At 46.4% G+C, this 25,977-nt stretch overlaps 2 protein-coding genes across 5 annotated transcripts in view; one reads left to right on the top strand and one right to left on the bottom strand.

Moving 5' to 3' along the window:
* Positions 1 to 5,621, top strand: part of LOC117418841 (alpha-actinin-2-like) — a 30,109-nt gene extending 24,488 nt beyond the window's left edge. Inside the window, exons 16-21 of the mRNA XM_059015701.1 lie at positions 519 to 653; positions 1,032 to 1,211; positions 1,415 to 1,561; positions 1,827 to 1,892; positions 2,388 to 2,546; positions 3,823 to 5,621. Coding sequence (XP_058871684.1) covers positions 519 to 653; positions 1,032 to 1,211; positions 1,415 to 1,561; positions 1,827 to 1,892; positions 2,388 to 2,546; positions 3,823 to 3,981 — 846 coding nt within the window. The 3' untranslated portion in view covers positions 3,982 to 5,621. The remainder of the gene's footprint in view (positions 1 to 518; positions 654 to 1,031; positions 1,212 to 1,414; positions 1,562 to 1,826; positions 1,893 to 2,387; positions 2,547 to 3,822) is intronic.
* On the bottom strand, positions 5,206 to 23,241 carry LOC117398532 (serine/threonine-protein kinase D3-like). 4 transcript variants are annotated; one of them, XM_059015704.1, is made up of 20 exons: positions 22,958 to 23,241; positions 22,628 to 22,709; positions 22,326 to 22,510; positions 19,660 to 19,798; positions 18,920 to 19,051; positions 18,266 to 18,420; positions 17,338 to 17,533; positions 17,057 to 17,140; positions 16,309 to 16,468; positions 15,391 to 15,514; positions 14,733 to 14,810; positions 13,204 to 13,444; positions 12,200 to 12,228; positions 10,958 to 11,030; positions 9,762 to 9,868; positions 8,894 to 9,055; positions 8,271 to 8,369; positions 7,551 to 7,818; positions 7,043 to 7,128; positions 5,206 to 6,260 (listed from the first exon to the last, which is right to left on the bottom strand). In XM_059015704.1, exons 3-20 carry the CDS (start codon positions 22,506 to 22,508, stop codon positions 6,102 to 6,104), a joined length of 2,475 nt encoding a protein of 824 aa, XP_058871687.1. In that variant the 5' UTR covers positions 22,509 to 22,510; positions 22,628 to 22,709; positions 22,958 to 23,241; the 3' UTR covers positions 5,206 to 6,101. The 4 variants fall into 4 exon arrangements, with proteins under 4 accessions (XP_058871687.1, XP_058871685.1, XP_058871686.1 ...); XM_059015702.1 differs by having other exon boundaries at positions 22,628 to 23,241; XM_059015703.1 differs by lacking the exon at positions 22,628 to 22,709 and having other exon boundaries at positions 22,893 to 23,241.
* Positions 23,242 to 25,977: the final 2,736 nt, after the last annotated feature.

Here is a 25,977-nt window from a genome sequence, read left to right as displayed (position 1 = left end):
ACCGTTCTGACCCCGCCCCCTCTCTAGGACTCTCCACTGTTTCAGAGTACCGTTCTGACCCCGCCCCCTCTCTGGGACTCTCCATTGTTACAGAGTACCGTTCTGACCCCGTCCCCTCTCTGGGGCTCCCAACTGTTACACAGTACCGTTCTGACCCCGCCCCCTCTCTGGGACTCCCCACTGTTTCAGAGTACCGTTCTGACCCCGCCCCCTCTCTGGGACTCTCCATTGTTACAGAGTACCGTTCTGACCCCGTCCCCTCTCTGGGGCTCCCAACTGTTACACAGTACCGTTCTGACCCCGCCCCCTCTCTGGGACTCCCCACTGTTTCAGAGTACCGTTCTGACCCCGCCCCCTCTCTGGGACTCTCCATTGTTACAGAGTACCGTTCTGACCCCGACCCCTCTCTGGGACTCCCCACTGTTACAGAGTACCGTTCTGACCCCGCCCCCTCTCTGGGACTCCCCATTGTTAGAGTACCGTTCTGACCCCGCCCCCTGTCCCTCTCCCTCCCGCAGGTCAAGCACCTTGTCCCCCACAGAGACCAAATGCTGCAGGAGGAGGTGGCTCGCCAGCAGGCCAACGAGAGGTTGAGGCGCCAGTTCGCTGCCCAGGCCAACATCATCGGACCCTGGATCCAGACCAAGATGGAGGTACAGCAGGAGCTCAGATACAAACACCGCTGACCTGGTGTTCCACTTCACAGTGCAATACATTTACTACAGAAGTTTGCTTTCAATGCATTTACTCTTTAATTGACTCTGAAAGGAGCTCTGATGCACAATCTCCTATTAAGGAGAGTTACTGTCTCTACTGTACAGTAGAATGGGTGTTATTGATTTCAGACCTCATTCGTGCACTGATTTGCTTTACATCTTTTTGATCCAGTCGTATATAAATCCTGTTTTATGAACGAATGTGAACATGATCATTTTTGCCACTGAATACATTTCAAGCTGTGTTGGTTACAATATTTGAATGCATGGGAGTTGAGCAGTGGGGTGACCCTGGCGTGCTGTTCTGTGTTCCAGGAGATCGGACACATCTCGGTGGAGATCTCAAGCTCTCTGGAGGACCAGATGAACCAGCTGAAGCAGTACGAGCAGAACATCATCAACTACAAATCCAACATCGACAAGCTGGAGGGAGACCACCAGCTCATCCAGGAGGCCCTCATCTTCGACAACAAGCACACCAACTACACCATGGAGGTACCGAGACACGCTATATACACCCTTCCTCCCTCCCTCCCTCCCTGCCCTCCTTCAACAAGGACGTACCCCGATACACACTCCCCAACTAGCGCTCCCCTCTCCTCTCATGCAGCAAGCAAACTAATAACGAATCTATACACAGACAGCTCCAAGGAGGTGAGAGAATAACTATGTCCCCTCTCTCCCTCTCCTCTCCGCAGCACATCCGTGTGGGCTGGGAGCAGCTCCTCACCACCATCGCCAGAACCATCAACGAGGTGGAGAACCAGATCCTGACCCGCGATGCCAAGGGAATCAGCCAGGAGCAGCTGAACGAGTTCCGAGCCTCCTTCAACCACTTCGACCGGGTGAGAGAGAGAGAGAGAGAGAGAGAGAGAGAGAGAGAGAGAGAGACTGAACTAACACTGAGAGACTCTGAGACTGAACTGTAACACTGAGAGACTCTGAGACTGAACTAACACTGAGAGACTGAACTGTAACACTGGGAGACTCTGAGACTGAACTAACACTGAGAGACTCTGAGACACTGAGTGTAAGTTATGGAAGTGTGTAAGTTATGTCGGTTACCTCCTGCCTGTTCCAGTCCTAACCTCTGACCTCTCACCCCTGCAGAAGAGGAATGGAATGATGGACCCAGACGATTTCCGTGCCTGTCTCATCTCCATGGGCTACGATCTGGTGAGACAAAGACCCCAGTCACAGTATCAGAGCCTCCGTTTGATCGAACGTTCAAAGCTCTGATTTTTATTGATTTGAAAAGGGGGAAAAATAAACCCCCTAATTGTTTTTTTAAAACAAAGATTCGCTGCTCAGTAACGTGCCCTCCCCCTTAGTGAACAAGACAAAAAAAATAAGTATAGTGATACTATTTCTGCCACCAATTCTGTTGGCGGAAACAGATCCCACTTCTGCCACCAATGTATGCAATTACTGGGGTCCCTGCTAGAATGAAGTAGTAACGTTATCATAGAATGTCATCTATAAAAGTTTTTTTAAGGAAAAATAAACTTTATTCAAGGGGCTCTGTGATCAAATAGTAAAAAGTAACTCAAGTATTTAAGCAGATTCAATTTACTGCAGCTCAACTTGGATGCCGTGGTTACAACATTCAGGTAGCCCCAACACTCTCTCACTTACTTTCTCCCTCCCTCCCTCTCTCCATCTCTCTCCCAGGGTGAGGTGGAGTTTGCCCGCATCATGACTCTGGTTGACCCCAACAACACAGGGGTCGTGACCTTCCAGGCCTTCATCGACTTCATGACCAGAGAGACGGGTGAGACGGACACCGCCGAGCAGGTCATGGCTTCCTTCAAGATCCTGGCTTCAGACAAGGTGAGAGGCGAAGCGCCTTGCCATTCACAGACTGCTCTTTCAGGAAGATTACCACCATGGCTTAAGCAAAGGACGTTTCTTAGCACTTGAGTTGATCAGAATCCAGGCCGTTGGTACCGACGGTGCTCAAACGTTTTTGTTTGGAGGAACCCTCTTTTAAAGATATATATTTAATAGGGACCCCGCAATTCTACAGCCTAGTAAGTCCTACTTTCTCATTGTACCGACAACTTGACTGGCTGTTGAAAGTCAATTCCAGTTTTGTTTCCAATACCTTTTTAAAATCAATTCCCAATTCCAATTCCTTCGAAGGACTGGAATTGATATTTTAGAGACATAATGATGGTTGAGATTGTTCAACTGCTTTCCTTTTGTAGCCAATTTTAATTAACTAACAAACAGCAACTTCAATTGAAGTCATTAGTTGCCACTGTGAGAAGCTCATTTTAACAGAATACTGATAACTGTAATTTCGATCAACGATGTGTTGGAATTGATTAAAAGGGAATTGGAATTGGAATTGAAAAACAGGAACTGACCCCGACCCTGCTCCTTCTTTCTGCCTCGTCTCTGTGGGCGGAAGAACTTTTTTTTTCTAATCACGCTTCCAGATTCAGGAATTTGCTCCCTGAGTATTCACTTGTCCAAATCGCTTTCTCGCTCATTTTTAAAAGCAGTATAAAACTGACTTTTTTGATTTGGGTTATTCTTAATTGTTCAGCGCCTTTTGTGATAACTCCATTATGAGAGGCGCTGTATGAAAACCAATTGTATTGGCTTGCGGCTGTGTTACTGATAAACCTTGTTCTCTCTCTCTCTCTCTCTCTCTCGCTCTCTCCCCTTCTCTCGCTCTCTCCCCTTCTCTCGCTCTCTCCCCCTCTCGCTCTCTCTCTCTCTCTCGCTCCCTCTTGCTCTCTTGCTCTCTCCCTCTCTCTCGCTCTCTCTCTCTCGCTCTACCCCGCTCCCTCTCTCAATCTCTCCCTCTCTCTCTCTATCTCCCGCTCCCTCTCTCTCTCTCCCCCCTCTCTCTCTCCCCCTCTCTCTCCCTCTTTCCCTCTCTCCCCCCTCTCTCTCCCTCTTCCTCTCTCTCTCTCCCCCTCTCTCTCCCCTCCCCCTCCCCCTCTGTTCTGTCTCTCTCTCCCCCTCTCTCTCTCCCCTCCCCCTCTCCCTTTCTGTCTCTCCCCCTCTCTCTCTCCCCCTCTCTGTCTTCCCCCCTCTCTCTCTCTCTCCTCTCTTTCCCTCTCTCTCTCTCCCTCTCCCCCTCTGTCTCTCTCAGACGTACATCACGGTGGATGAGCTGAGGCGTGAGCTCCCCCCAGAGCAGGCAGAGTACTGCATCAGCAGGATGACCAAGTACATCGGATCCGATTCTGTCAACGGGGCTCTCGACTACATGTCCTTCTCCAGCGCACTCTATGGAGAGAGCGACTTGTAAACCCCCTTCTCCCTGCCCATCCCCTTCTCCCTTTCCACCCTTAAACAAAGAATCGCTGCTCAGACACCTGCCCTCCCCCTTAGTGAACAAGAAACAAAAAAGAATACACAAGTCTAGTGATCCTATAGCTGCCAGCAATTCTGTTGGCAAAGAAATATCCCACTTCTACCACCAATGTATGCAATTACTGGGGTCCCTGCTAGAATGTAGAAACATTATCATAGAATGTCATCAGGAAAAATCTACTTTATTCAAGGGGCTGTGTGATCAAATAGTAAAAAGCAGATTCAATTTACTTCTGATTGGATAATGTGGTTACAACATTCAAGTAGGGACCTGCTTATATGGTATATACAGTACATACTGGCTGTGTTTTAGAAATACCCCATATTGCAATTCTAGCTGGTTAAATTCTGTAAACTGTGATCAGGGCAGGCTGAGTTTAAGAGTGATTTAAAAAAAATAATGGAAACCGAGAAATAAAATGCCTTGCCTAACATTGGATTATATTATTTTTGCAGATGCATGCAGTGTTCTTTTAGAAATGCTATCTATGTAACTTCTCCTTAACCTCGCTGCAATAAACACAGAAATATATATATATCTAGACTTGCAGTCAAGTCCTTTTTAATGAAGATGAGATTCTGTAAACCTGGTTACAGGAACCTTGCACTTTTACAATGGTCAAGCAAAGTAAACGAATGGAGATCAGCTTTGAATTCTCCAGCCCATGTATGATCACATGATGAGGATACGGTAACCAATGGTGATATAAGACCCGCCCCCAGAGAGGAAAGGGGGCGTGGCTTGAAGGTGCTGGGAAGTTATGAAGCCGTTGTTTGAGAATAGGACGGATTTAATGTTAGGATGCAGTGTTTCCATTGTCTAGTAATACTGTGCTCAGACTGTAAGCTATTCTTCTTAAGCAACTTAGTTATACCTGCAGGAGGCTTCAAATTCTGCATGGTGTCCTGTAAGCAAGCCATCATCAGCAGTATCATATATTAAGCCGATTAGGGACGTTCACCACACAGCAGTCTGAGTTTTGCTTTGCTTAGACATTTCACTGGAACTGCACAGCTCTCATTGAGAACAGGTTCCAGGGCAGTGGAAACGCAGCAGTTCAGAAGCTGAAATGGGACTTGACGACAGGTCTGTGCCACACGCACGCACACACACACACACACACACACACACACATCTAATTACTTAAACACAATCCGATGCAGGTTGACAGTCATGTTTACTTAAGCATAGGAGGATTGGGGAAGCACAGAGGGAGAGATACTGTACAGAGAACTTTGAGCAAAGAAGCCCTCCCTTCTAGGCAAACCACACAATATATATTTGAACCCCATGTTTCGGTAGGTTATCACTGCCAGTTGTGGCTCATCTCCTTGCCTCTCTTTTACGGTCTCCAAGCCTGTAGCAGTAGGCTGTTCATGAGGCCGCATTGCAGTGGTTCATCGTTAATCTGATCAGTGTTGGAGTTGCTCAACACTCATGGCTCACTACTTGGGTCTTTTCCCTTCTGTGTTTTACCCAAATGCCTTGGCTTGCTTCCATTGTAACAGCACGGAAGCCTTAATAATAAAGATAATGAACATCTACCTTGGATAATAAAAACAAATCTAAACAAATATACACTTCAGTGTTGGTTTATTTCTTTGTCAGTGCACTGATTGAATGTATGGGAATGCGTGTTGCAATCTCAGGGTTGGAAATACGATTCACAATGACGTAGCAAGCATTTCCATTCTTTCCAGGTTTTTAATGCAAGCTTCATTAAGAACATTTGCAAACGAGAAGAAGCATTCGGCCCGTCTAAGCTCGTCCGGTTCCGAGCAGCTGCTTGATCTCAGAACCTTCTCAAGTTCGGTCTTAAAGGATCCCAGTGATTCTGCCTCAACAACACGGCTAGGTGACCCATTCCATCCCCTCCCCACTCTCTGTGTGAAGAAGCGTCTCCTTCCCTCAGTCTCCACTTCATTTCCAAATCCTCTGCTCCTGGCTTCTGTGCTGCTCTTAAAGTATTGGTTCTGGTTAACTTTGTCGACTCATTTGAAGATTTTAAAGACTTCAGTTGAATAGATTCTATAACCTCAATCTTCAAAGCTGGTTTATTCACTGTCTCTCTGCTCTGTGATGAAGTGCGCTGGGTGTGCCAGGCCTTTCTCTGCAGCGTGGCTCTGCCACAGAGCCTCGTCGCTCGGGTGGGTGAGGTAGCGCCGGCCCAGTCGGGTCTCGAACTCCCGCAGGTCCAACCAGAGCTGGAAATCCTGGAGGAGAGACAGGGAGAGGCAGAGGCCGTTACACTGGAGGAGAGACAGGGAGAGGCAGAGGCCGGTACACTGGAGGAGAGACAGGGAGAGGCAGGGGCCGGTACACTGGAGGAGAGACAGGGAGAGGCAGAGGCCGGTACACTGGAGGAGAGACAGGGAGAGGCAGAGGCCGGTACACTGGAGGAGAGACAGGGAGAGGCAGAGGCCGGTACACTGGAGGAGAGACAGGGAGAGGCAGTGGGGCTTCTGTTTCTTGGTGTTTACTTACTCTCGTTTTTATTTTAGGATTTTTCTTTGTAGAAGAACAACATTTGGTGTCTATGGGGGCTTTTCTTTTTTGGAAAGTGAACTGAAATAACTGTTCTGGAGTGTTGTTGATGTGTTTGAGGCGTTCTGAGAGCTGCTGTATTTAAAAAGGATGTTCTTTTCAATGTACTGTATACAGCTGTGGCCAAAAGTTTCGCATCGCCTAGAATTATATGAACATAATTTAGATCTTTTATTCAACATCATGTAATCAAAGAAACTACAAAATGATACCGGAAGCCATATTAGTAGTACAGTAGTATTATATGTCAGATTTCAAAATGTCACCTTTTTAAATTTTTTCATGAAGTATATGGAAAACTACAAAGCGCTGTGTCATTCAATATATTAAACCTAACATTAGTCAGCAGGTTTCATTCAACTTTATGAAGCAAAATGAGTTCTTTCTACAGGGTGATGCTAAACATTTCACTGCAGCCCCTCACTGTACAGCGGGTGGTATAGTCGTGTACCTGCAGCCAGGTGTGACCGAGAGCCTTATCCACGCTGTACCGCCGTCGCACCGTCACCTGCAGCAGGTTGTTGATCAGGTCGATGGCTGTGAATGGAAGAGGGAATGGATTTTATTTGTGAGGTGAGTGGAGGTGCTGTGATCCCCATTATCATAAACAAGCAGGCTTCACACACATTCAAGTAACATTTACATCACTGCTTATGAAATGCACGCAGCATATTTATCCAGTTTCATACAACACACATGCTGTGTATAAAGCTAAATCTAATAGGCTTGCTGCAGTATTGGTTTCTTCCCCAACCTTACTGGTCATTGCGATCCTTCACTCTCTCGGGCTGAGCCCAACTGTACCAGCCAGTCCAGGATACTCTAAAGGGGCTCCATAAGTGACCTTTATTAAAGATATCAGCCCAAAACTTTTGGCCACAGCTGTGAAGTGCTGGAAATGAGCCCCCGAGGGGTCCCAGAGTCCCCCTGCAGGAGGGTTGCCCAGCTGAGCCCCTCACCGTGCTGGGAGACCTGGCTCCAAGGCTGCTCGGGGTACATGAAGGTGGCGTTCTGGATCTGCTCGCTCACGTCCTCGTCCTCGTTGAAGGGGAAGGTGCCGCTCAGGCTCACGTACAGGACCACGCCCACGGACCACATGTCCAGGGAGCGGTTGTACCCGTGGCTGCGGATCACCTCGGGGGCCAGGTAAGCCGGCGTGCCCACGACCGACCGACGGAACGACCGTTCACCGATGATCCGGGCGAAACCGAAATCACACAGCTTCACCTGGGAGGAGAGAGCAAGGAGCAAGACACGGTGAAGGCACTGGATCAGGGGAGGCCAACTCTGGTCCTGGAGAGCCACAATCCTGCATGTTTTCTGGGTATCTTTAACATCAATGGCTAACCAGTTAAGAAAGGGGCGCAGGGGAGAATGAGAGAGAGAAAGAGGGGTGGGGTGGTGATAAAGGGGATACAGGAGGGAGAGAGGCAGACAAATAGAGCTGAAGTCAAGTAGATAAATATTTTGGCTGCTACCTTTGTTTGCTGAGTGGTGACGCTGATAGAGGCACTACCTGAAATGTTTGTCTGCTTCAGGTGGTCCTTCATTATTTCATTGAACATGTCGGTTCAATGTAATAATTAAAGATCAGCTGAAGTTTGTTGGTTTGGAACCAAGGTAACTGAGATCACAATAGTGCAGAGCCAATGGGAGAGAAGCAGGAAGTGTGCTCTGACCTGTGGGAAGGGGTCAGCGGACGCCAGCAGCACGTTCTCTGGTTTGAGGTCACAGTGGGCGATGTTCTTGAAGTGGAGGTATCTCAGAGCTTCTAGAATCTGAGAGAGATAGTATAGAGAGATATTGAGGCAGAGTTGGTGGAGGACAGGGGTAGTCTAAGTGGGTACAGGACTACAGCCCCCAGAATGCCTCGGGGTTGGGATGGGAAACAGCTGTAGTTAAGGTGTATTCTGGGGGGTGTAGTCCTGTACCCACTTGGACTACACCTTTCCTCCACACAATATATATATATAGATATAGGCTAGCTATAGTCGACTGATAGTCGACTAATCGCACGTCCCGTTAAGTCATTGTGAAGCAAGCAGTCTCAAATGTTGCGGTTGCAATCCATTCACATATAAATGATATTTTAAAACATTAATAAAACAGTTTTTAAAAAATTCCAAGCCGCTAAAATATAGCGCACGGAGGGCAAAGTCTTACGAAATCGTACGCTCACAAAATCGAGCACCAGCCGTTATCAATTCATGTATTCATATAGATTTTTTAAAGTGGTGACTGGTCAACCTATTCACAGTAGGAGTGCAGTGCCGCTGTGTGGAGAGGTGGTTGATGCACTGACCTGTGTGACGAGGAAGCGGGTGCTCCTCTCTGGCAGCCTCCCCCTCTCGCTGGACAGGATCATCTCCAGCATGTCCCCGTGGAGCTTCTCCATGACAACGAACACGTGGTCCACCGTCTCGAACATGCCCTGCAGGGTCACCACCCCCGGGTGATGCAAGCTCTGAACAAACACACAGAACAAGGAATGAGATCCCTCAACACTGCAGAGCGCTCTAATAGTATAGGAAAGAGAACTCCACTCAACACTGCAGAGCGCTCTAGTAATATAGGAAAGAGAACTCCACTCTCAACACTGCAGAGCGCTCTAGTCATATAGGAAAGAGAACTCCACTCAACACTGCAGAGCGCTCTAGTCATATAGGAAAGAGAACTCCACTCAACACTGCAGAGCGCTCTAGTAGTATAGGAAAGAGAACTCCACTCTCAACACTGCAGAGCGCTCTAGTAATATAGGAAAGAGAACTCCACTCAACACTGCAGAGCGCTCTAGTAGTATAGGAAAGAGAGCTCCACTCTCAACACTGCAGAGCACTCTAGTAATATAGGAAAGAGAACTCCACTCTCAACACTGCAGACTAGTAACCTAATCTAATACAGTAATGTATTTCTACGCACGTTTTAATTTATTATACAGTATTAGACAATGAAACGGTTACATAGTCTTTCTTTCTCTGTTGAAATGTCTCATGATTTAGTTCAATGTTTTGTTTTGTTTGTGGAAAACAAGCTGGGCTCCAACCTGAACAAAATGCTCTAGTACTGTGCCAAAACACGGGTTCCCTGTAATGCACTGCAGCACGCTGTGCCTGTGCTTCTGATCCGTGCTGGCTGCGCTCTCGGATCACTCCCCTGCCTGGGTCTCTCACCTGCAGGATGGACACCTCGTTCCTCAGCTGTCTCTCCTGGTTGCTGGGGAACCTGGCCTTGTCGATAGCTTTGACTGCAACGTCACGGCCAGATTTCCTGTGTTTACCTGAACAGCAAAGACAATTGCAGCTGACAAATAGTTTCTTAGATTGTACCCGTTTTGTGTTTCCATTAGGTTTATAAACTCCATTCAACACTGGAGAGCGCTCTAGTAGTATAGGAAAGAGAACTCCACTCTCCACACTGCAGAGCGCTCTAGTAGTATAGGAAAGAGAACTCCACTCTCCACACTGCAGAGCGCTCTAGTAGTATAGGAAAGAGAACACCACTCTCAACACTGCAGAGCGCTCTAGTAGTATAGGAAAGAGAACTCCACTCTCCACACTGCAGAGCGCTCTAGTAGTATAGGAAAGAGAACACCACTCTCAACACTGCAGAGCGCTCTAGTAGTATAGGAAAGAGAACACCACTCTCAACACTGCAGAGCGCTCTAGTAGTATAGGAAAGAGAACTCCACTCTCCACACTGCAGAGCGCTCTAGTAGTATAGGAAAGAGAACTCAATTCTCCACACTGCAGAGCTGTATAGAGGTCTATAGGAAAGAGAACTCCACTCTCAACACTGCAGAGCGCTCTAGTAGTATAGGAAAGAGAACTCCACTCTCAACACTGCAGAGCGCTCTAGTAGTATAGGAAAGAGAGCTCCACTCTCAACACTGCAGAGCGCTCTAGCAGTATATGTAAATCATGCATTAATAGAGTCAAAGTTAAGCATTTCTCTCAGATATATTTTGCTTTGATTTGATAATTGCTGATTATTATTATTATTATTATTAATTTCTTAGCAGACGCCCTTATCCATGGCGACTTACAATTGCTACATGATATCACATTATTTTTACATACAATTACCCATTTATACAGTTGGGTTTTTATTGGAGCAATCTATGTAAAGTACCTTGCTCAAGGGTACAGCAGCAGTGTCCCCCACCTGGGATTGAACCCACGACCCTCCGGTCAAGAGTCCAGAGCCCTAACCACTACTCCACACTGCTGCCCCATGATTGAGGTCATAAAGGTTTAGGGGCGCTCCATATGGTTTGCAGTTTGTTAATCAAGCTAGCAAGAATAAGTGGAATGCAGAATGATTTTTTGGAATGAATTTCATGCCTGACAATTCCCTGTCCGGGTCTTACCTGCGTAGACTATTCCAAACTGGCCTGATCCCAGTAACTCATCAGGAAAGATCTGGTAGACACTGCTGAAGTCCTGGTGTGGAAACAGAAGCACAGGTGAAATACTATGGTACATCACAAACAGAAAAATGAACTCTGATACTTGACAAAGCAGTGATCCCAGGGATGGAAGTAATGCATAGCATGCCTGGTTTTTACTATGAGTTTCATAATAAGACGCACCTGAACTTGTTACCTATACCCACTGTGGCTAATCAGACTGGTAGTAAAACCTGGAGTGGGTGAAACCGCTATGCAATAGGAGTCTTATTTCCATCCCTGGGATCCATTCATTGACATGAACTGCTCTGTGATGCTAATTTCTTGAGCGTCAAAGGGGTGGGCTGTAAGGTGAAAGGTTAAACAGATAATGTGAGGACACTGTGGCTCAGCACAGCTGAGAGGACGGAGGGAGGTGTTTACTGCTCAAGGAACTGAGAATGTGGGAACTGACCTTGGCTGGAATACTGCTGACACAAAGAGAAACTAAGCCAGCATCAGCAAGGTTTAGCTTCACACACACGCCAAGGCAAGATGAAATAAGAGCTTTGAGAAGCATTCAAGATCCTCCATGAACACTGCACAGAGATTAACTAATTACAGCTTCATTTCTGCTAATAACTAGCTGTCTCGTTATTGTGCTGTAAATATGTGACTATTAGGATGACTAGTGATCCGTGGGAACTGAAAACGGTGTGAGATTTCGGGGTCTCGGCACGGAACACACGCACACACACTGATGGGTACACGCAGACCGAACTACCCCCTTCCCTCAACAGCAAGGCTAATGAAGACGGAGGGAGAGGCAATGTGGGGACGGTTGTGAGTTTGGTGGTCTCAGCTTAGCCCCCTTTGGGAATTTGTATAATCCACCTCAACGACACATTTCAGCACAATTGTCTGTCTGCTTGAGAGAGACCCAGTACTGAATGGCAGGGAAGGGAGTTACAGTCTTGGGTTTGTAACCCTGGGAATTATTTTTAGAAGATGATTCTATTTGAGTCTGAAACGCTCACTGAATCCTTTAGAAGATGACTCTCTTTCTCTCTCTCTCTCTCTCTCTCTCTCTCTCTCTCTCTCTCTCTCTCTCTCTCTCTCTCTCTCTCTCTCTCTCTCTCTCTCTCTCTCTCTCTCTCTCTCTCTCTCTCTCTCTCTGCCTGTGCTAGTGCCGTTATCCCTCACCTTTCAAAAAAACACACTTACCATATTCTCTTGGGCTTGCATGTTGGACACTGCAGGGATAAAGAACAGAAACATGGGATAGCCATTGTGAATGATCCCGTGATGAATGCCACTGACATGCTGCTGCACTCCTTTAGGGTACAGCTTTATAATATGTGCTAATGTGATCAATCAGAAAATAAAACCTACGAGAAATTGTCAGGAAGACAAACGTTTCAGCTCGTGTACAGTTTATATGCTTGACTTGGTTTCTTCAAAGTTTTGGTTTCTTCAAAGCTCCCTTTTAAAAGTATGGTAGTTTGTGCTGTACAATGCTTCCCTATGCTTTACCACACCTCTCTGTGCTTTACAATGCTTCCCTGTGCTTTACCAGACCTCTCTGTGCTTTACAATGCTTCCCTATGCTTTAACAGACCTATCTGTGCTTTACAATGCGTCCCTATGCTTTACCAGACCTCTCTGTGCTTTACAATGCTTCCCTATGCTTTACCAGACCTCTCTGTGCTTTACAATGCTTACCTATGCTTTACCAGACCTCTCTGTGCTTTACAATGCATCCCTATGCTTTACCAGACCTCTCTGTGCTTTACAATGCATCCCTATGCTTTACCAGACCTCTCTGTGCTTTACAATGCTTCCCTATGCTTTACCAGACCTCTCTGTGCTTTACAATGCTTCCCTATGCTTTACCAGACCTCTCTGTGCTTTACAATGCTTCCCTATGCTTTACTAGACCTCTGTGCTTTACAATGCTTCCCTATGCTTTACCAGACCTCTCTGTGCTTTACAATGCTTCCCTATGCTTTACCAGACCTCACTGTGCTTTACAATGCCTGCCTATGCTTTACCAGACCTCTCTGTGCTTTACAATGCCTGCCTATGCTTTACCAGACCTCTCTGTGCTTTACAATGCTTGTCTATGCTTTACCCTGCTTTCACTGTGCTTTATTACACTTTGCTATGGGTTAGTTTAGCTTTTACTATGGGAAGCTTTTTCTAAGGTGTGCTGTTCTTGTTCCCCTTACCCTGCCCTTCTGTGCCCGTGCTGGAGGGGGTGTGGATGGGCATCAGTGCCTGCCGGATTGCCCTCTCCCAGGCCCTGGTATCTGGGGCTCTGCTGCCCTGTGCTGAATGCGTCCGGCTTCCAAACACGCAGTAGACCAGGGTGTCTGTGACCAGCTCGAAGCAGTGAGTGCTGCCCCCTGCTGGCAGGACGGATAACTCCTCTGCACCATGCACCTGCAGGATCTCAGAGAGGGGCAACTCCTGCAGACAAGAGGGGGTGAAGTTTAACCCTATAATGCAGTTTCTGTACGCTGCATGGGGCAATTAATCTGTTACACGGCCATATGTTTAGAATGTGCCGTGCTTCCCTTTATATCGTCGACTCTCTATTTTAAGTAACAGTAATTCTGCATTGGGTACTATGTGAGTATAAACAGCTATATCAGGTTGCTTTGGGTCTGTGCACTCTGAGATACAAGTCTATAAATTGCTCTAGTATGCTGTTGGTTTTTTCTGTTCCTTACTAAACAGGAAGCATTGTTTGAAGGTTTCTTGTCCTGAATGTGAGTTTGACTTTTTGAATGGTGCAATGTAGTTTTACGACAGTTTGTGTTAGATAAAACTCCTTAGTGGTTCTGTATAGAAAGCATCATGTAATAGAGTACAATATCCCACACTGCTCCTCCTGTGGTATATAAATACTAAATGAATAGCCTGGGCTCTATTAGGAAGGCTGTCTTTCTGTATCAATGGTCCCAAGATGTTTAGTAAGCCATGGAGCTGAGTGGGGGTAAAATGGGCAACACATGCCCTACCCCAAGTCTCCCTGGCATTGATCTGTCCCAATACTTGTTGGAGGGTGTTGCAACAGTTTGCTCGTGTCTCCTGAGTTTATTACCAGATTAAATGACTGAATGCTCCCAATAAGAACATAAGAAAAATGAGCTTCGGCCCATCTAAGCTCGTCCGGTTCCTTGTAGCTAATTGATCTCAGAGCAGCAAACAGGACAGGGCGTCAAGATACGACATGGCTTAAGAGCATAAAAAAAGTGTATTGCTCTATAAAAAAATATCATTCGGTCTGTCTTATTATACAAGGAACTCTTCAAAATGTATTTATATTCAAATTGCAGAGGTCAGAAAAAACCCTTTCAAAAATATATAAGAACATTTACAAACCAGGCAAAGCCGCTGTCCTGAGTATTTCAGCCCCCACGCCCCCTTACCTTGTAGTCCTTGGACCCGCCCCCACACCCTCTTACCTTGTAGTCCTTGGACCTGCCCCCACACTTCTTACCTTGTAGTCCTTGGACCCGCCCCCACACCCTCTTACCTTGTAGTCCTTGGCCCCGCCCCCACACCCTCTTACCTTGTAGTCCTTGGCCCCGCCCCCACACCCTCTTACCTTGTAGTCCTTGGCCCCGCCCCCACACCCTCTTACCTTGTAGTCCTTGGCCCCGCCCCCACACCCTCTTACCTTGTAGTCCTTGGCCCCGCCCCCACGCTCTCTTACCTTGTAATCCTTGGCCCTGCCCCCACGCCCTCTTACCTTGTAGTATTTGGCCCCGCCCTCATTCTGAAAGAGAGTGATGCACTTGCTGTCCAGACGCCAGTAATGTCGCTTTCTCTACAGTGAAGAGAAGGGGATTTCATTATTAATGAGTCGTTCAGCAGACGCTTTCATCCAAAGTGACTTACAGAGACTAGGGGGTGAACTCTGCATCATCAACAACTGCTGCTGCAGAGTCACTTCCAATAGGACCTTGGTTTATGAGATGTCAATGAATTATGTGTCTCGTGAATCTAAGCAAGTGTAGAAATAGTGCAAGCCATTCAATACAGTAAGAACTGGCACTAAAACCCAGCTCTAAAACCCCAGCACAGAGACAGACGGCTTCGTCATTTGCAGACTGATTTAGGGTGCCATTTTTTTTAAATTGATTAAATTGATAATGCTCCATTTCAAATGACAGTCATTAGGCATTGGATGACTGCGTAAGTGCACTGGTGCTTACAGGCTGGTTTCACAAACCCAATGATCAAGCAGTCAGATTCTTTTTTTTTTTTAATTTATTCTAGTAGGTCAGCCGCTGTTGGGTTTCTTGTCCGGAGCACGGTGTTGGTGGCTGGGAGGCGTGAGGGGTATTTTTCAGGGCAGGGTGTGTTTGATGTGGAGAGAACAGTAAGCGCTGTTGCCTCGCTCTCACCAGCAGGTCCTGGGAGTTGCAGTGGAGCAGCCAGCCCTCCCTCAGCACGGCGCTGCCCCTTCTCTTGGTGTGCCTCACAGACTGAACCACCCGCATCAGAGGGATGTTACTGCTGAAGCACGGGCTAGGAACAAACCAACAGCATTACAATGGGGGGGGGCTGCTGACCCAGAATTTATTTTGCAGTTTTCCTCTTTTTACCACAGTTATACTATGCATTTACTATGGTTGGCCATGCTTTTTAAAATATGCTTTACCAGACCTCTCTGTGCTTTACAATGCTTCCCTATGCTTTAACACACCTCTCTGTGCTTTACAATGCTTCCCTATGCTTTACCAGACCTCTCTGTGCTTTACAATGCTTCCCTATGCTTTACCAGACCTCTCTGTGCTTTACAATGCTTCCCTATGCTTTACCAGACCTCTCTGTGCTTTACAATGCTTCCCTATGCTTTACCAGACCTATCTGTGCTTTACAATGCTTCCCTATGCTTTACCAGACCTCTCTGTGCTTTACAATGCTTCCCTATGCTTTACCAGACCTCTCTGTGCTTTACAATGCTTCCCTATGCTTTACCAGACCTCTCTGTGCTTTACAATGCTTCCCTATGCTTTACCAGACCTCTCTGTGCTTTACAATGCTTCCCTATGCTTTACCAGACCTCTCTGTGCTTTACAATGCTTCCCTATGCTTTACCAGACCTCTCTGTGCTTTACAATGCTTGCCTATGCTTTACCATACCTCTCTGTGCTTTACAATGCTTGCTTATGTTTAAAGTGTATTCACTATGCTTTATTATACTTTGCTGTGCTTTAACTACGGCTGAGAAACAACCAGTTTAATGATCTAAACTGTGGAGGATCTTAACAGCGTCATCCTAAAATGTCATAAGCAGTCCTCCACCTCTGATCTGCTACCTGATTGGTGGCTGTAGCTCCGCCCCCCCGGGCTCAGCGAATGGGTCTTGCTCAAAGCTGGGTTGCTCGTCCAAATCCACCAATAGGGTGCTGTGGGAGGGCGGGTCTAGATCCTCCTCCGCATCAGAGGACGGACAGGAGGTCATTTCAGCATCTGCAACTAGACACCAAGAGATTGCATCGGATTGTATGATCATTTTAGCTGTTTATTTGTGTGCTTACTTAATTTAGACTGTCCAATTACATTCCATCAGTGTGGAATTCCCTACGCAGCTCAGGGGATCTGAAGGTTCAGCGGACGTCCTCCGATCCCAGGAACCGAACCAGGAACTCGAGAGCGGATTTCAGAGAGCTAACAGCTTCTGAAGGACAAGGGCCAGCCATGCAGGTGTCCGCTCTGAGCTCGCTGGACGCCTGACGCTTGTATTATGTTTAATGGTTTAATGTATGTGTGCTGCGTTAGTAAATGTTCGACATCTTTAAGATGAGGAACAATAAGAAAAGCAATCTAAGCCAGGAGAGCTGCCGTGTTTATGTGGTGAAGTTCCCAGCGTTGGATCTTGTATCTGGGTTGGTGTGTTTGGCTGATCCGTCAGTTCCTCTGTAGTTCCTCTGAGTAGAACACCTTGGAAATGTGGGATCTTTCGGAGATCCTCTAAAAAGCTACCTTCCTTTGCCAAGCCTGCAGCTTCAGTGGTTTCTATAGCTGGTAGGACCCTCTCTCTGTGGTCTCGGGACCCTCTCTTACCTTCGCCATTGAAGGAGCCTCTCTCTCCCACACAGTCGCTGGGCAACAGAGGCAGGCAGCGTTTGTGGCAGTTGAACTTGCAATCTGGAGGAGCGACAGGAGAGGGGAGGGATTTAAAGCAGCATCGGTCTCGTCCAGGATTTTTAATGATCTGCAACTGAATCCATTCTCGCTAAGAGCTGAATTTATAGTTTTAGACTCCTAACGAAATGTGTATTGATCAGTTTCTATCAGTACCATTCAGCTGGTCGCAGCCTGTGTGAAAGAGGTCTCCCCCTCACCTGAGCACTGCAGGCCCTGTCTGAAAAGCCCCAGCAACAGTCTCTGGCAGTGCTGGCACACAGTGGGGCGCGTGTAGGTGTGAATGTGGAACCTGTGCGGCACTTGAACCCGGGTCGGCTCCCGGTGATCCACCCAGACGGGACGCCCCCCCCACGAGGGGGCCCTGGAGCGACGGCTCGGCTTCGACCGGCTGATCTGGGAGGGGGGAGGGAGAGGTAATGTAACCAGCTGTCGAACTACATGCTCCCTCGTCAAGACAACAGCTCCCCCTACAGATCGGAGGACAGAATTCCTTTAATGTATTTGATCGCTTGGAGCCACCAGCCCCATGAAGGGCAGCTCCTGATTTCACAGTCAAAAATGAAAACACATGATCATGAAAAGATACGAAAAAATAAAGATCTAAAACACAGCATTTCTCTACTGTAGAACTAACTATTACTAAGAAGGCTCACAGGATAATCTTGAATGGCTCACACTTCTACACAATGGGAGTCCTGATACCTAACTGCAGGTGGCTTTTCCTTCGGTCTAGAGGCTATCAATTAAATAGTTAACAGATTTAACTGCGTCTGTTTAGACTGCGCTTGTAGATCTCTTGATCCACCCCTCCTACTATGTACTGGACTTGCTTGACCTCAGCTAATGTATTATTGTACTACTACGTCATTGTAGATATAACTTGTTGTAATCCTAACTTGTTGCATCCTATTTCATATTGTATTCTACTGTAAACTACACTGTATTTAAATATGAAGCTTGCATCGTAACCCTGTACTGCCCTGTAACACCTGTAAGTCGCCTCGGATAAAGGCATCTCTCAAATAAATAATAATAATAATAATAATAATAATTCCTGGATAGAGGTTTGCTGGGCTGGTTTTGTAATTAATCAGCCTGTCTGTCCCGGGCTGCATTACCCGTTACCTCCTCCAGGCTGCCCCCTGTCTGGGTGCTCAGCGAGGCGGCTCTGGTTCTGCCCGTGGGGATGAGGGAGAGGCTGGGTCCACACCTCCTCCGGGTCCCGCTGCAGTCACTGGGGATCTTGAAGGCACATCGCTTGTGGAAGTCCAGACCACAGCCTGAGAGGGGGAGACAGGGCTGAACCAAACACCAGTGACACAGACACACACACACACACACTCACAGAGGCATGCACACGCACGCACACACACACACACACACACACAGGCATGCAACACACAGGCATGCAAACACACACACACACACGCAGGCATGCAACACACAGGCATGCAAACACACACACACACACACACACACACACACACACACACACACACACACACACCCACACACACACACACACAAACACACACACAGCCATTCTATTGAAGACACACCAAGATGCACACACTGCTAGTCAACAAAGCCACACAAACACTGAACCACACAAACTGTCACAATTAATCACACCAGCACACAAATAAAATGCAATACTAAACCACACAAACACACGCTAAAAACTGCCTTTGCAACACAAGGATTTCACAGCTAAACCTGCACCAGGATCTAGCAGTGGCGGCGTAGAGACAGACCGAGAGCTTCAGTCTCCAGACTTGCCTTCGCATTTTAACCCTTGGCGCACCAGTCCCCACAGCATCTCTCCGCAGTGATGGCAGAACGTCGGCGAGCGATACGAGTGGACAGCCAAGACGTGGGGGCGGAGCTTCAACCCAGCCAGGGAGGCGGAGCCTGGGGAAGGAGGGGGGAGGGGCAAACTGACTGACACATTCCGTGAGAACTCAACATTCCACAGCTTCAACAGGTTCTGCCCTGATCTGAGCTCCTGTGCAAAAGAGCCAGGCTTCTTTGCACAAGCAGTGACAAGCCTGGTGTCCTTCCTTTTGTGCACTTCCTTATTTGCACCACAGGGGGCAGTCTCGTACCAACCCATTTAAACATTTTAAATCTTTTTGCATGATATAACCCTAACCCTTTTCTTACATATATCATGCAAAAAGATTTACACAGTAAGAACATTGTCACTATGCATAATATCACTGTGGGAGTAGTGGTGAGGGCTCTGGACTCTTGACCGGATGGTTGTGGGTTCAATCCCAGGTGGGGGACACTGCTGCTGAACCCTTCAGCAAGGTACTTTACCTAGATTGCTCCAGTACACTTACTACTAATTACAAAAAGACAACTAGATTTGACATGCATATTTGTGACAGTGATAAAACTCTAAGCACTTATCGGCTGGCTAGCGTTTAGACTTCTGTACGTTCTTGGTAATGGACCCCTTCCTGTAGTCGCTGCTCGGAGACGGGCAGGATTGTGGGGTGTGTCTCCCCCCGTACCTGACATCACCACCTCTACGAGGTCCCCTTCGCGGATCACATCGCTCCCGCCCAGCCGCTGCAGGACGTTCTCCGAGCTCGGGGCGTGTCGGAACAGCAGGATCTTATCAGTCAGAGCCAGGAGGACACACTCTGGAGCCTGCAGAGAACAGCAAGGCTGTCAACACCTAGCCCATGCTCCATCCACAATGCATTCAAAACAGCACTGCAAATCCTTCATCTTTCTGAGGACACACTCGTAACTTTTTGCATTAGCGATTTTCTTTTTAAAGAATCTCATAGAGACAGCGCCACCTGCAGTTTAAAAGATGCACTGCAGTGATGGAAATGAGAATCCTTTTGCAGAGCACCTTCGTCCATTCCAGGTTTTACTATGCACTTGATTAGCCAGAATCCAGGTAACAAGCTCAGGTGTGTCTTATTAAACACATAGCAGCTGATCGATCTCTTAAGATTTTAAAGACTTATTCCTATTTTTGACCCATGGTTAAATTCTTAAAACTAGGCTCACTTTTTAACCCTTTAGGTCCTCAGCTATGCACTACTCTGTAATTATTATTATTATTTGTTTATTTAGCAGACGCCTTTGTCCAAGCGACTTACAGAGACTAGGGTGTGTGAACTACGCATCAGCTGCAGAGTCACTTACAACTACGTCTCACCCGAAAGACGGAGCACAAGGAGGTGAAGTGACTTGCTCAGGGTCACACAATGAGTCAGTGGCTGAGGGGGGATTTGAACCAGGGACCTCCTGGTTACAAGCCCTTTTCTTTAACCACTGGACCACACAGCCTCCTGTAATTATAAATGTAACTTGCTGTCATCCTAACTTGTTGCATCCTAGTTCATATTGTATTCTAGTAGTATTATTATTGCACTTACTGTAAACTACACTGTATTTAAATATGAATCTTGCATTGTAACCCTGAACTGCCCTGTAACACCTGTGTGAGTCGCCTTGGATAAAGGCATCTGCCAAATAAATAATAATATATAAATAATAATATTAATAGTTTTTTTTAAATGTATTACAATACAGGTCATAATCTTGTTCTTGGCTGTTTAAGATTCATTGTGATGTTAAAGATGTTCTGTGTGTTTCAGGTCACCAGGTCATTGGTGACTGGGAGGCAGCGTGTGTGCGTGTGCGTGTGCGTGTGCGTGTGTGTGGTTTGGGGGTGGGAGGGATGCACAGTGGAAAATATTTTTTGGCGCACAGCAAAACAAAACTCTGAAAACAGCAAACTTCCTGACTCAATTAGGCGCCTACTCACAAAGCTTTCTTCAAAGGTTTTATGAACTAAATAAAGTTATTTGTTGGCATGGCATTGCTCTTTGATATAACTGTAGTCCAGGGAGACTTTGAAAACACAGTCTGTTTCTACACCATTAAACCTGCAGCTCATTCACAACGCCAGACCCTGCTATTCGAATTATTTAGTTCATGACTTCCATAAGTGTTAAACCTTAAGGGATGGCTTCACAGACACCAATAGCACTAATCTTGTAGTGTGTTTGTACTTACAACTCGGACCTGAGCTGGCTTAGAGTCAATCAGATTAAAAGCCCCCCTTTTTACACTTGAGCACAGACCTAACCCTAAACTATTTGCTTCACGAGACTTCCCTATGCTTTACCACGATTTACCTGTGCTTTGTTACACTTTGCTGTGCTTTTACTATGGGAAACTTTTATAAGGGTTAGTTTACCTTTTTTTAAAATATGATTTACCAGACCTCTCTGTGCTTTACAATGCTTCCCTATGCTTTACCAGACCTCTCTGTGCTTTACAATGCTTCCCTATGCTTTACCAGACCTCTCTGTGCTTTACAATGCTTCCCTATGCTTTACCATACCTCTCTGCGCTTTACAATGCTTCCCTATGCTTTATCAGACCTCTCTGCGCTTTACAATGCTTCCCTATGCTTTACCATACCTCTCTGTGCTTTACAATGCTTCCCTATGCTTTACGAGACCTCCCTGTGCTTTACAATGCTTCCCTATGCTTTACCATACCTCTCTGCGCTTTACAATGCTTCCCTATGCTTTACCAGATCTCTCTGTGCTTTACAATGCTTGCCTATGCTTTACCAGACCTCTGTGCTTTACAATGCTTGCCTATGCTTTACCATACTTTCACTGTGCTTTATTACACTTTACTGTGCTTTTACTGTCGGGAAACGTGTACAAGGGTCCCAACGGTGCATTTGTTACTTCTCTGTAGTAAAGGGCAGTGTGGGAAAGTGAATCATTGTGATGCATATGAAGCTCTCATTGCTACACAAGCTTAGCGATTGTGGTTTCAGTGCAACAACGGAAAATTAAACCGCATCGGGCCCCCTATCAGAGCTAGCAGGAACCCAGCCCTTAAAGAAACAGCGTCTAATGTTTGAGGGTTCAAATGAAGTGCTACTGTCCAGTTCTAATTATTATACCGTTGCATTCTACTGGGGAGCCAGAGTTACAGCACTGCATCACATTTTGGTTTCTTAGTTTATTTTCTACTGCCTCTTGTCTTTTTACTCAAATACTGAAACCGTTTTATTTGCTTTAGAACATGAAAGAATAGATCACGTTGGTGCCAAAGGCCCTGGTAACTGTGGCCCACAGCGACGAAGGGTCAGGTTTGATTCATATGAGTATAAGTCATTGAGTTCAGGTCTGACCTTTTTCTGGATGATCTCCAAGGCCAGCTTCTTGACGGTCTTGAAGGAGAGTTGTGGCCGCGGGATGGAGACCAGCTCCCGGAACAGTCCGATCTGGAGCTGGATCACCGGCGGCTGCGCCCCTCGGGGAGAGAGCCGGGGCGGGGTGCGAGAAGCGAGGGGGAGAAGCGGGGTGGAAGACATCGCTGAGCAAGGAAACCGAGAAGAATTAACCGTACAAACATACCCTTTTGGACTTGGACACGTTTATATATATAAACGTGTCCCAGTATATATATAAATACTAGTAAGTAAATTCTCACCTTGACAATTCTGCAAAGTAAAAGCGTGCACTGTATGTAATGTAGCCTCTGGAGGTACGAGAACGTACCGGTTCTATTCCAGCTAAACAAGTCAAGCTGCGATTAGGTAAACTGCAAAGGTATGCCAAACACGAAAATAAATAGCAAGTTATGCGAATTCCTTACACTAATCTGATAAAACAGAGAGTAAGGAAGCAGGAACAACATATTAAAACATTATATTACATTAAAAATAGATTGTCCAAAAAAATAAATAAATAAATACATTTTCAAGCAAGCTGAGCGTAGTTTTTAACTGCGTGACCCGACGCGCTTGTCCGATTTGCGTACCAGTACGTGGTGTTCACGTTTCGATCGCGGTCTCTCTGTCGGACCTCTGCGTGTCACCTGTGCTGTCAGCTAGTCATCTCTGTTTGCGTGTCTGTGTGTCTGTCCGTCTGTCGGTCCGCACCTGTTCTGTCCAGAGAGATCTGTAAAACTCTGTTCTCTGTGCTGGTCGTGAAGCGAGTCTCTGCGTGTGTGGGTGAGAGAGAGAGAGTCTGAATTCTCAGAACAGACAGGAAACCAAACTAATCCCATCAATCGCCTCTTTACTAAACCCCCCTTAATGAGAATTATTAAACCCTTTCTTTGATGACGCGCGTCTCGAATGAGTCTCATTTAAACTGCGTCTGTCTGTCTGTCTGTGTGGTGTCAGAACTATAAGAAAATAATTGAAATAGAATTCCCCCTTATGAAAAAGTACCCTTTATTTATAGCACCTTGAAAAATACTATATTTACTGCACTGGTTACTTTTCTTATTACACAGCTGAGGGGCTTTTGTCCGAAACGTCCTATATATATATCTAACTACAGAATTATGGATAATCGGGAAATTCACATTTCAGCATTACAAGAGCCAATCAAATCTATGCGAGATGATAACTTGCTGTCCATTGTCTTTGGTTACGTCATTCCGGAACCTGTGACCGATCCACTGGGTTCCATTGTGATGTCACTGAAGAACAAGAACACTGGGGAGTTCTAATGGTTTAAAAAAAAAGGCTTCAAGCAACCATTTCAATACCTAAACACAAGATGAACTGATTCAGTTCGAGATTTCTCAGGTAAAACTAATACTGTAGTCACGGTGCTCTGCTGTAGTTAGTAACGGTATAAAACTGTTTAATAGAATCACTAGGGGGGAATATTGCTTGTACAATGGCTCAAGACTTCTGACTGTCCTCCCCAGGTTTCTCTGAAATGAACTCCCTGGCAGTTCCTGGGGTCTCCAGTGCTGCGTCGGGGATCCCCAACCTTTACCAGCAAAGGAGACCCTCCATCCGGACCCACCCTCACCACGCAGCCCACCATCTCAAACCAAGCGCAGGTACAGTGCAAGCCAGAGCTGTAGAGAGGGCTCCCCTTCCTGAGGAGATAAGCATGTCAGCGAGTGGCTTCATCAGAGAGTAACCGGGATAATCAGATTGAGAAAGTGTGCCAAGGACTTTCCCTAATCAAGAAACCTCTGCTAAAGATATAATGAAAGCCTTTTACCTGTGAACGCTGTATCAGATCCAGTAACACACTGTTCTGTTGAAACTAGAGACTGAGGGCTGAATAGGGAGTTTTCTATGGCAAAAGTGTAAAATGTTAAAAGGAGCTGACACAGTTAACCTTAAGCACAGTACAGAAATAGAGATAGATGGCAATTAAGTTGAAATAGACTCAGGACAGAAGGTAGGAGACTCTTCTTCACACAGAGAGTGGTGAGGGGATGGAATGGGTTACCTAGTCATGTTGTTGAGGCTGAATCACTGGGATCCTTTAAGACCCGACTTGACAAAGTTCTGAGATCAATCAGCTGCTCGGAACCAGACAAGCTCAGATGGGCCGAATGGTCTCCTTGTGTTCTTATTTACTTATACAAAAAAATACATACATAAAAATAAATATTATTATTCTTATTTTTAAATACATATTTGAACTAATCCTATCGGCAAAATCATTGAAACCTATACAGAATGGAAACCGGGTCAGATTTCTGAAAGTATTTTGTGAGCTAAAACCAGTTGAACAGAGAAACACACGCTTGCTATATTGAGGGCGTGTTCTACTTTGAGGTTGTTCTGTGGTTCAGGTTCCCGCAGGAAGTCCCGCCCCCCGAACTACAAGTACCGCTGGCTGAATCGCTGGCTGGAGACTCTGATTGGTCGGTGCCGGACTCTGTACCACATCATTGGCCTCTTCACAAACTCCCGCTACTTCGATAACTTCATCCTGGGCATCGTGGTGCTCAACACTGGCACGCTGGTGGCTCAGACCTTCGACATTGTGGCAGTACGGGGAGGTAAGGACTAGAAACAAAAGGCAAACATTTCCATATTACCTTAAAGCCCCTCAGTGAGGCTTCCCTTTTACTGTGCAAAAATAAGGCTTAATTCCATCAAGGGGTTCTGGTGACATGATACACCCACAAGAGCGCTTGTGGTATTTAAGTGGTCCAGACTGGCTTTCCACGTGAAAGCACCATCGCTTGGAGGGTGGATCGACTCTTTGTTTTCTCATGTCAACACTAGCAATATATTTTGGTTCCTTCTTGCTTGTATTTTATAAACTATACTATACTGTTTTATACAAGATGAAATAACATAATCTCTCTCTCTCTCCTCTCCCTCTTCTCTCCTCTCTCCTCTCTCTCCTCTCTACTCTCTCCTCTCCCTCTCTCCTCTCTCCTCTCTCCTCTCCCTCCTCTCTCCTCTCTCCTATCTATCTCCTCTCCCTCCTCTCTCTCCTCTCTCCTCTCTCTCTCCTCTGTCTTCTCTCTTCTCTCCTCTCTCCTCTCCCTCCTCTCTCTCTCTCTCTCTCTATCTCCTCTCTCCTCTCTCCTTTCTCCTCTCTCTCCTCTCTCTCTCTCCTCTCTCCTCTCTCCCTGCCCAGGCTGGTTCTTCTCAGTCATGGACGCTAGCTTCCTCGCAGTCTACCTGTTGGAGTTTGTTCTCAAGGTCTCTGTGTTGAGGAAAAAGTTCTTCAAGAATGCATGGAATGATCTGGGTAAGAAACCCAACCTGACATTGAGATCAATCAGCTGCGAGGAACCGGACATAAGAACATAAGAACATAAGAAAGTTTACAAACGAGAGGAGACCATTCGGCCCATCTTGCTTGTTTGGTTGTTAGTAGCTTATTGATCCCAGAATCTCATCAAGCAGCTTCTTGAAGGATCCCAGGGTGTCAGCTTCAACAACATTAAGCAATGACAAGCGACTAGAAGTCTTTTTCAATGTCTTCAAGTGCTTTGATTAGAAGAAACGCAAGGTTAGTGTCTGATAGGAGCTGCACACACTGCTCTTAACAGGACCATTGAGA

The sequence above is a fragment of the Acipenser ruthenus genome, chromosome 51 (assembly GCF_902713425.1).
Source record: "Acipenser ruthenus chromosome 51, fAciRut3.2 maternal haplotype, whole genome shotgun sequence".
Taxonomy (NCBI): Eukaryota; Metazoa; Chordata; class Actinopteri; order Acipenseriformes; family Acipenseridae; genus Acipenser; species Acipenser ruthenus.
Note: the sequence above shows the minus strand (reverse complement) of the source record. Positions and strands in the feature narration are given on the sequence as shown.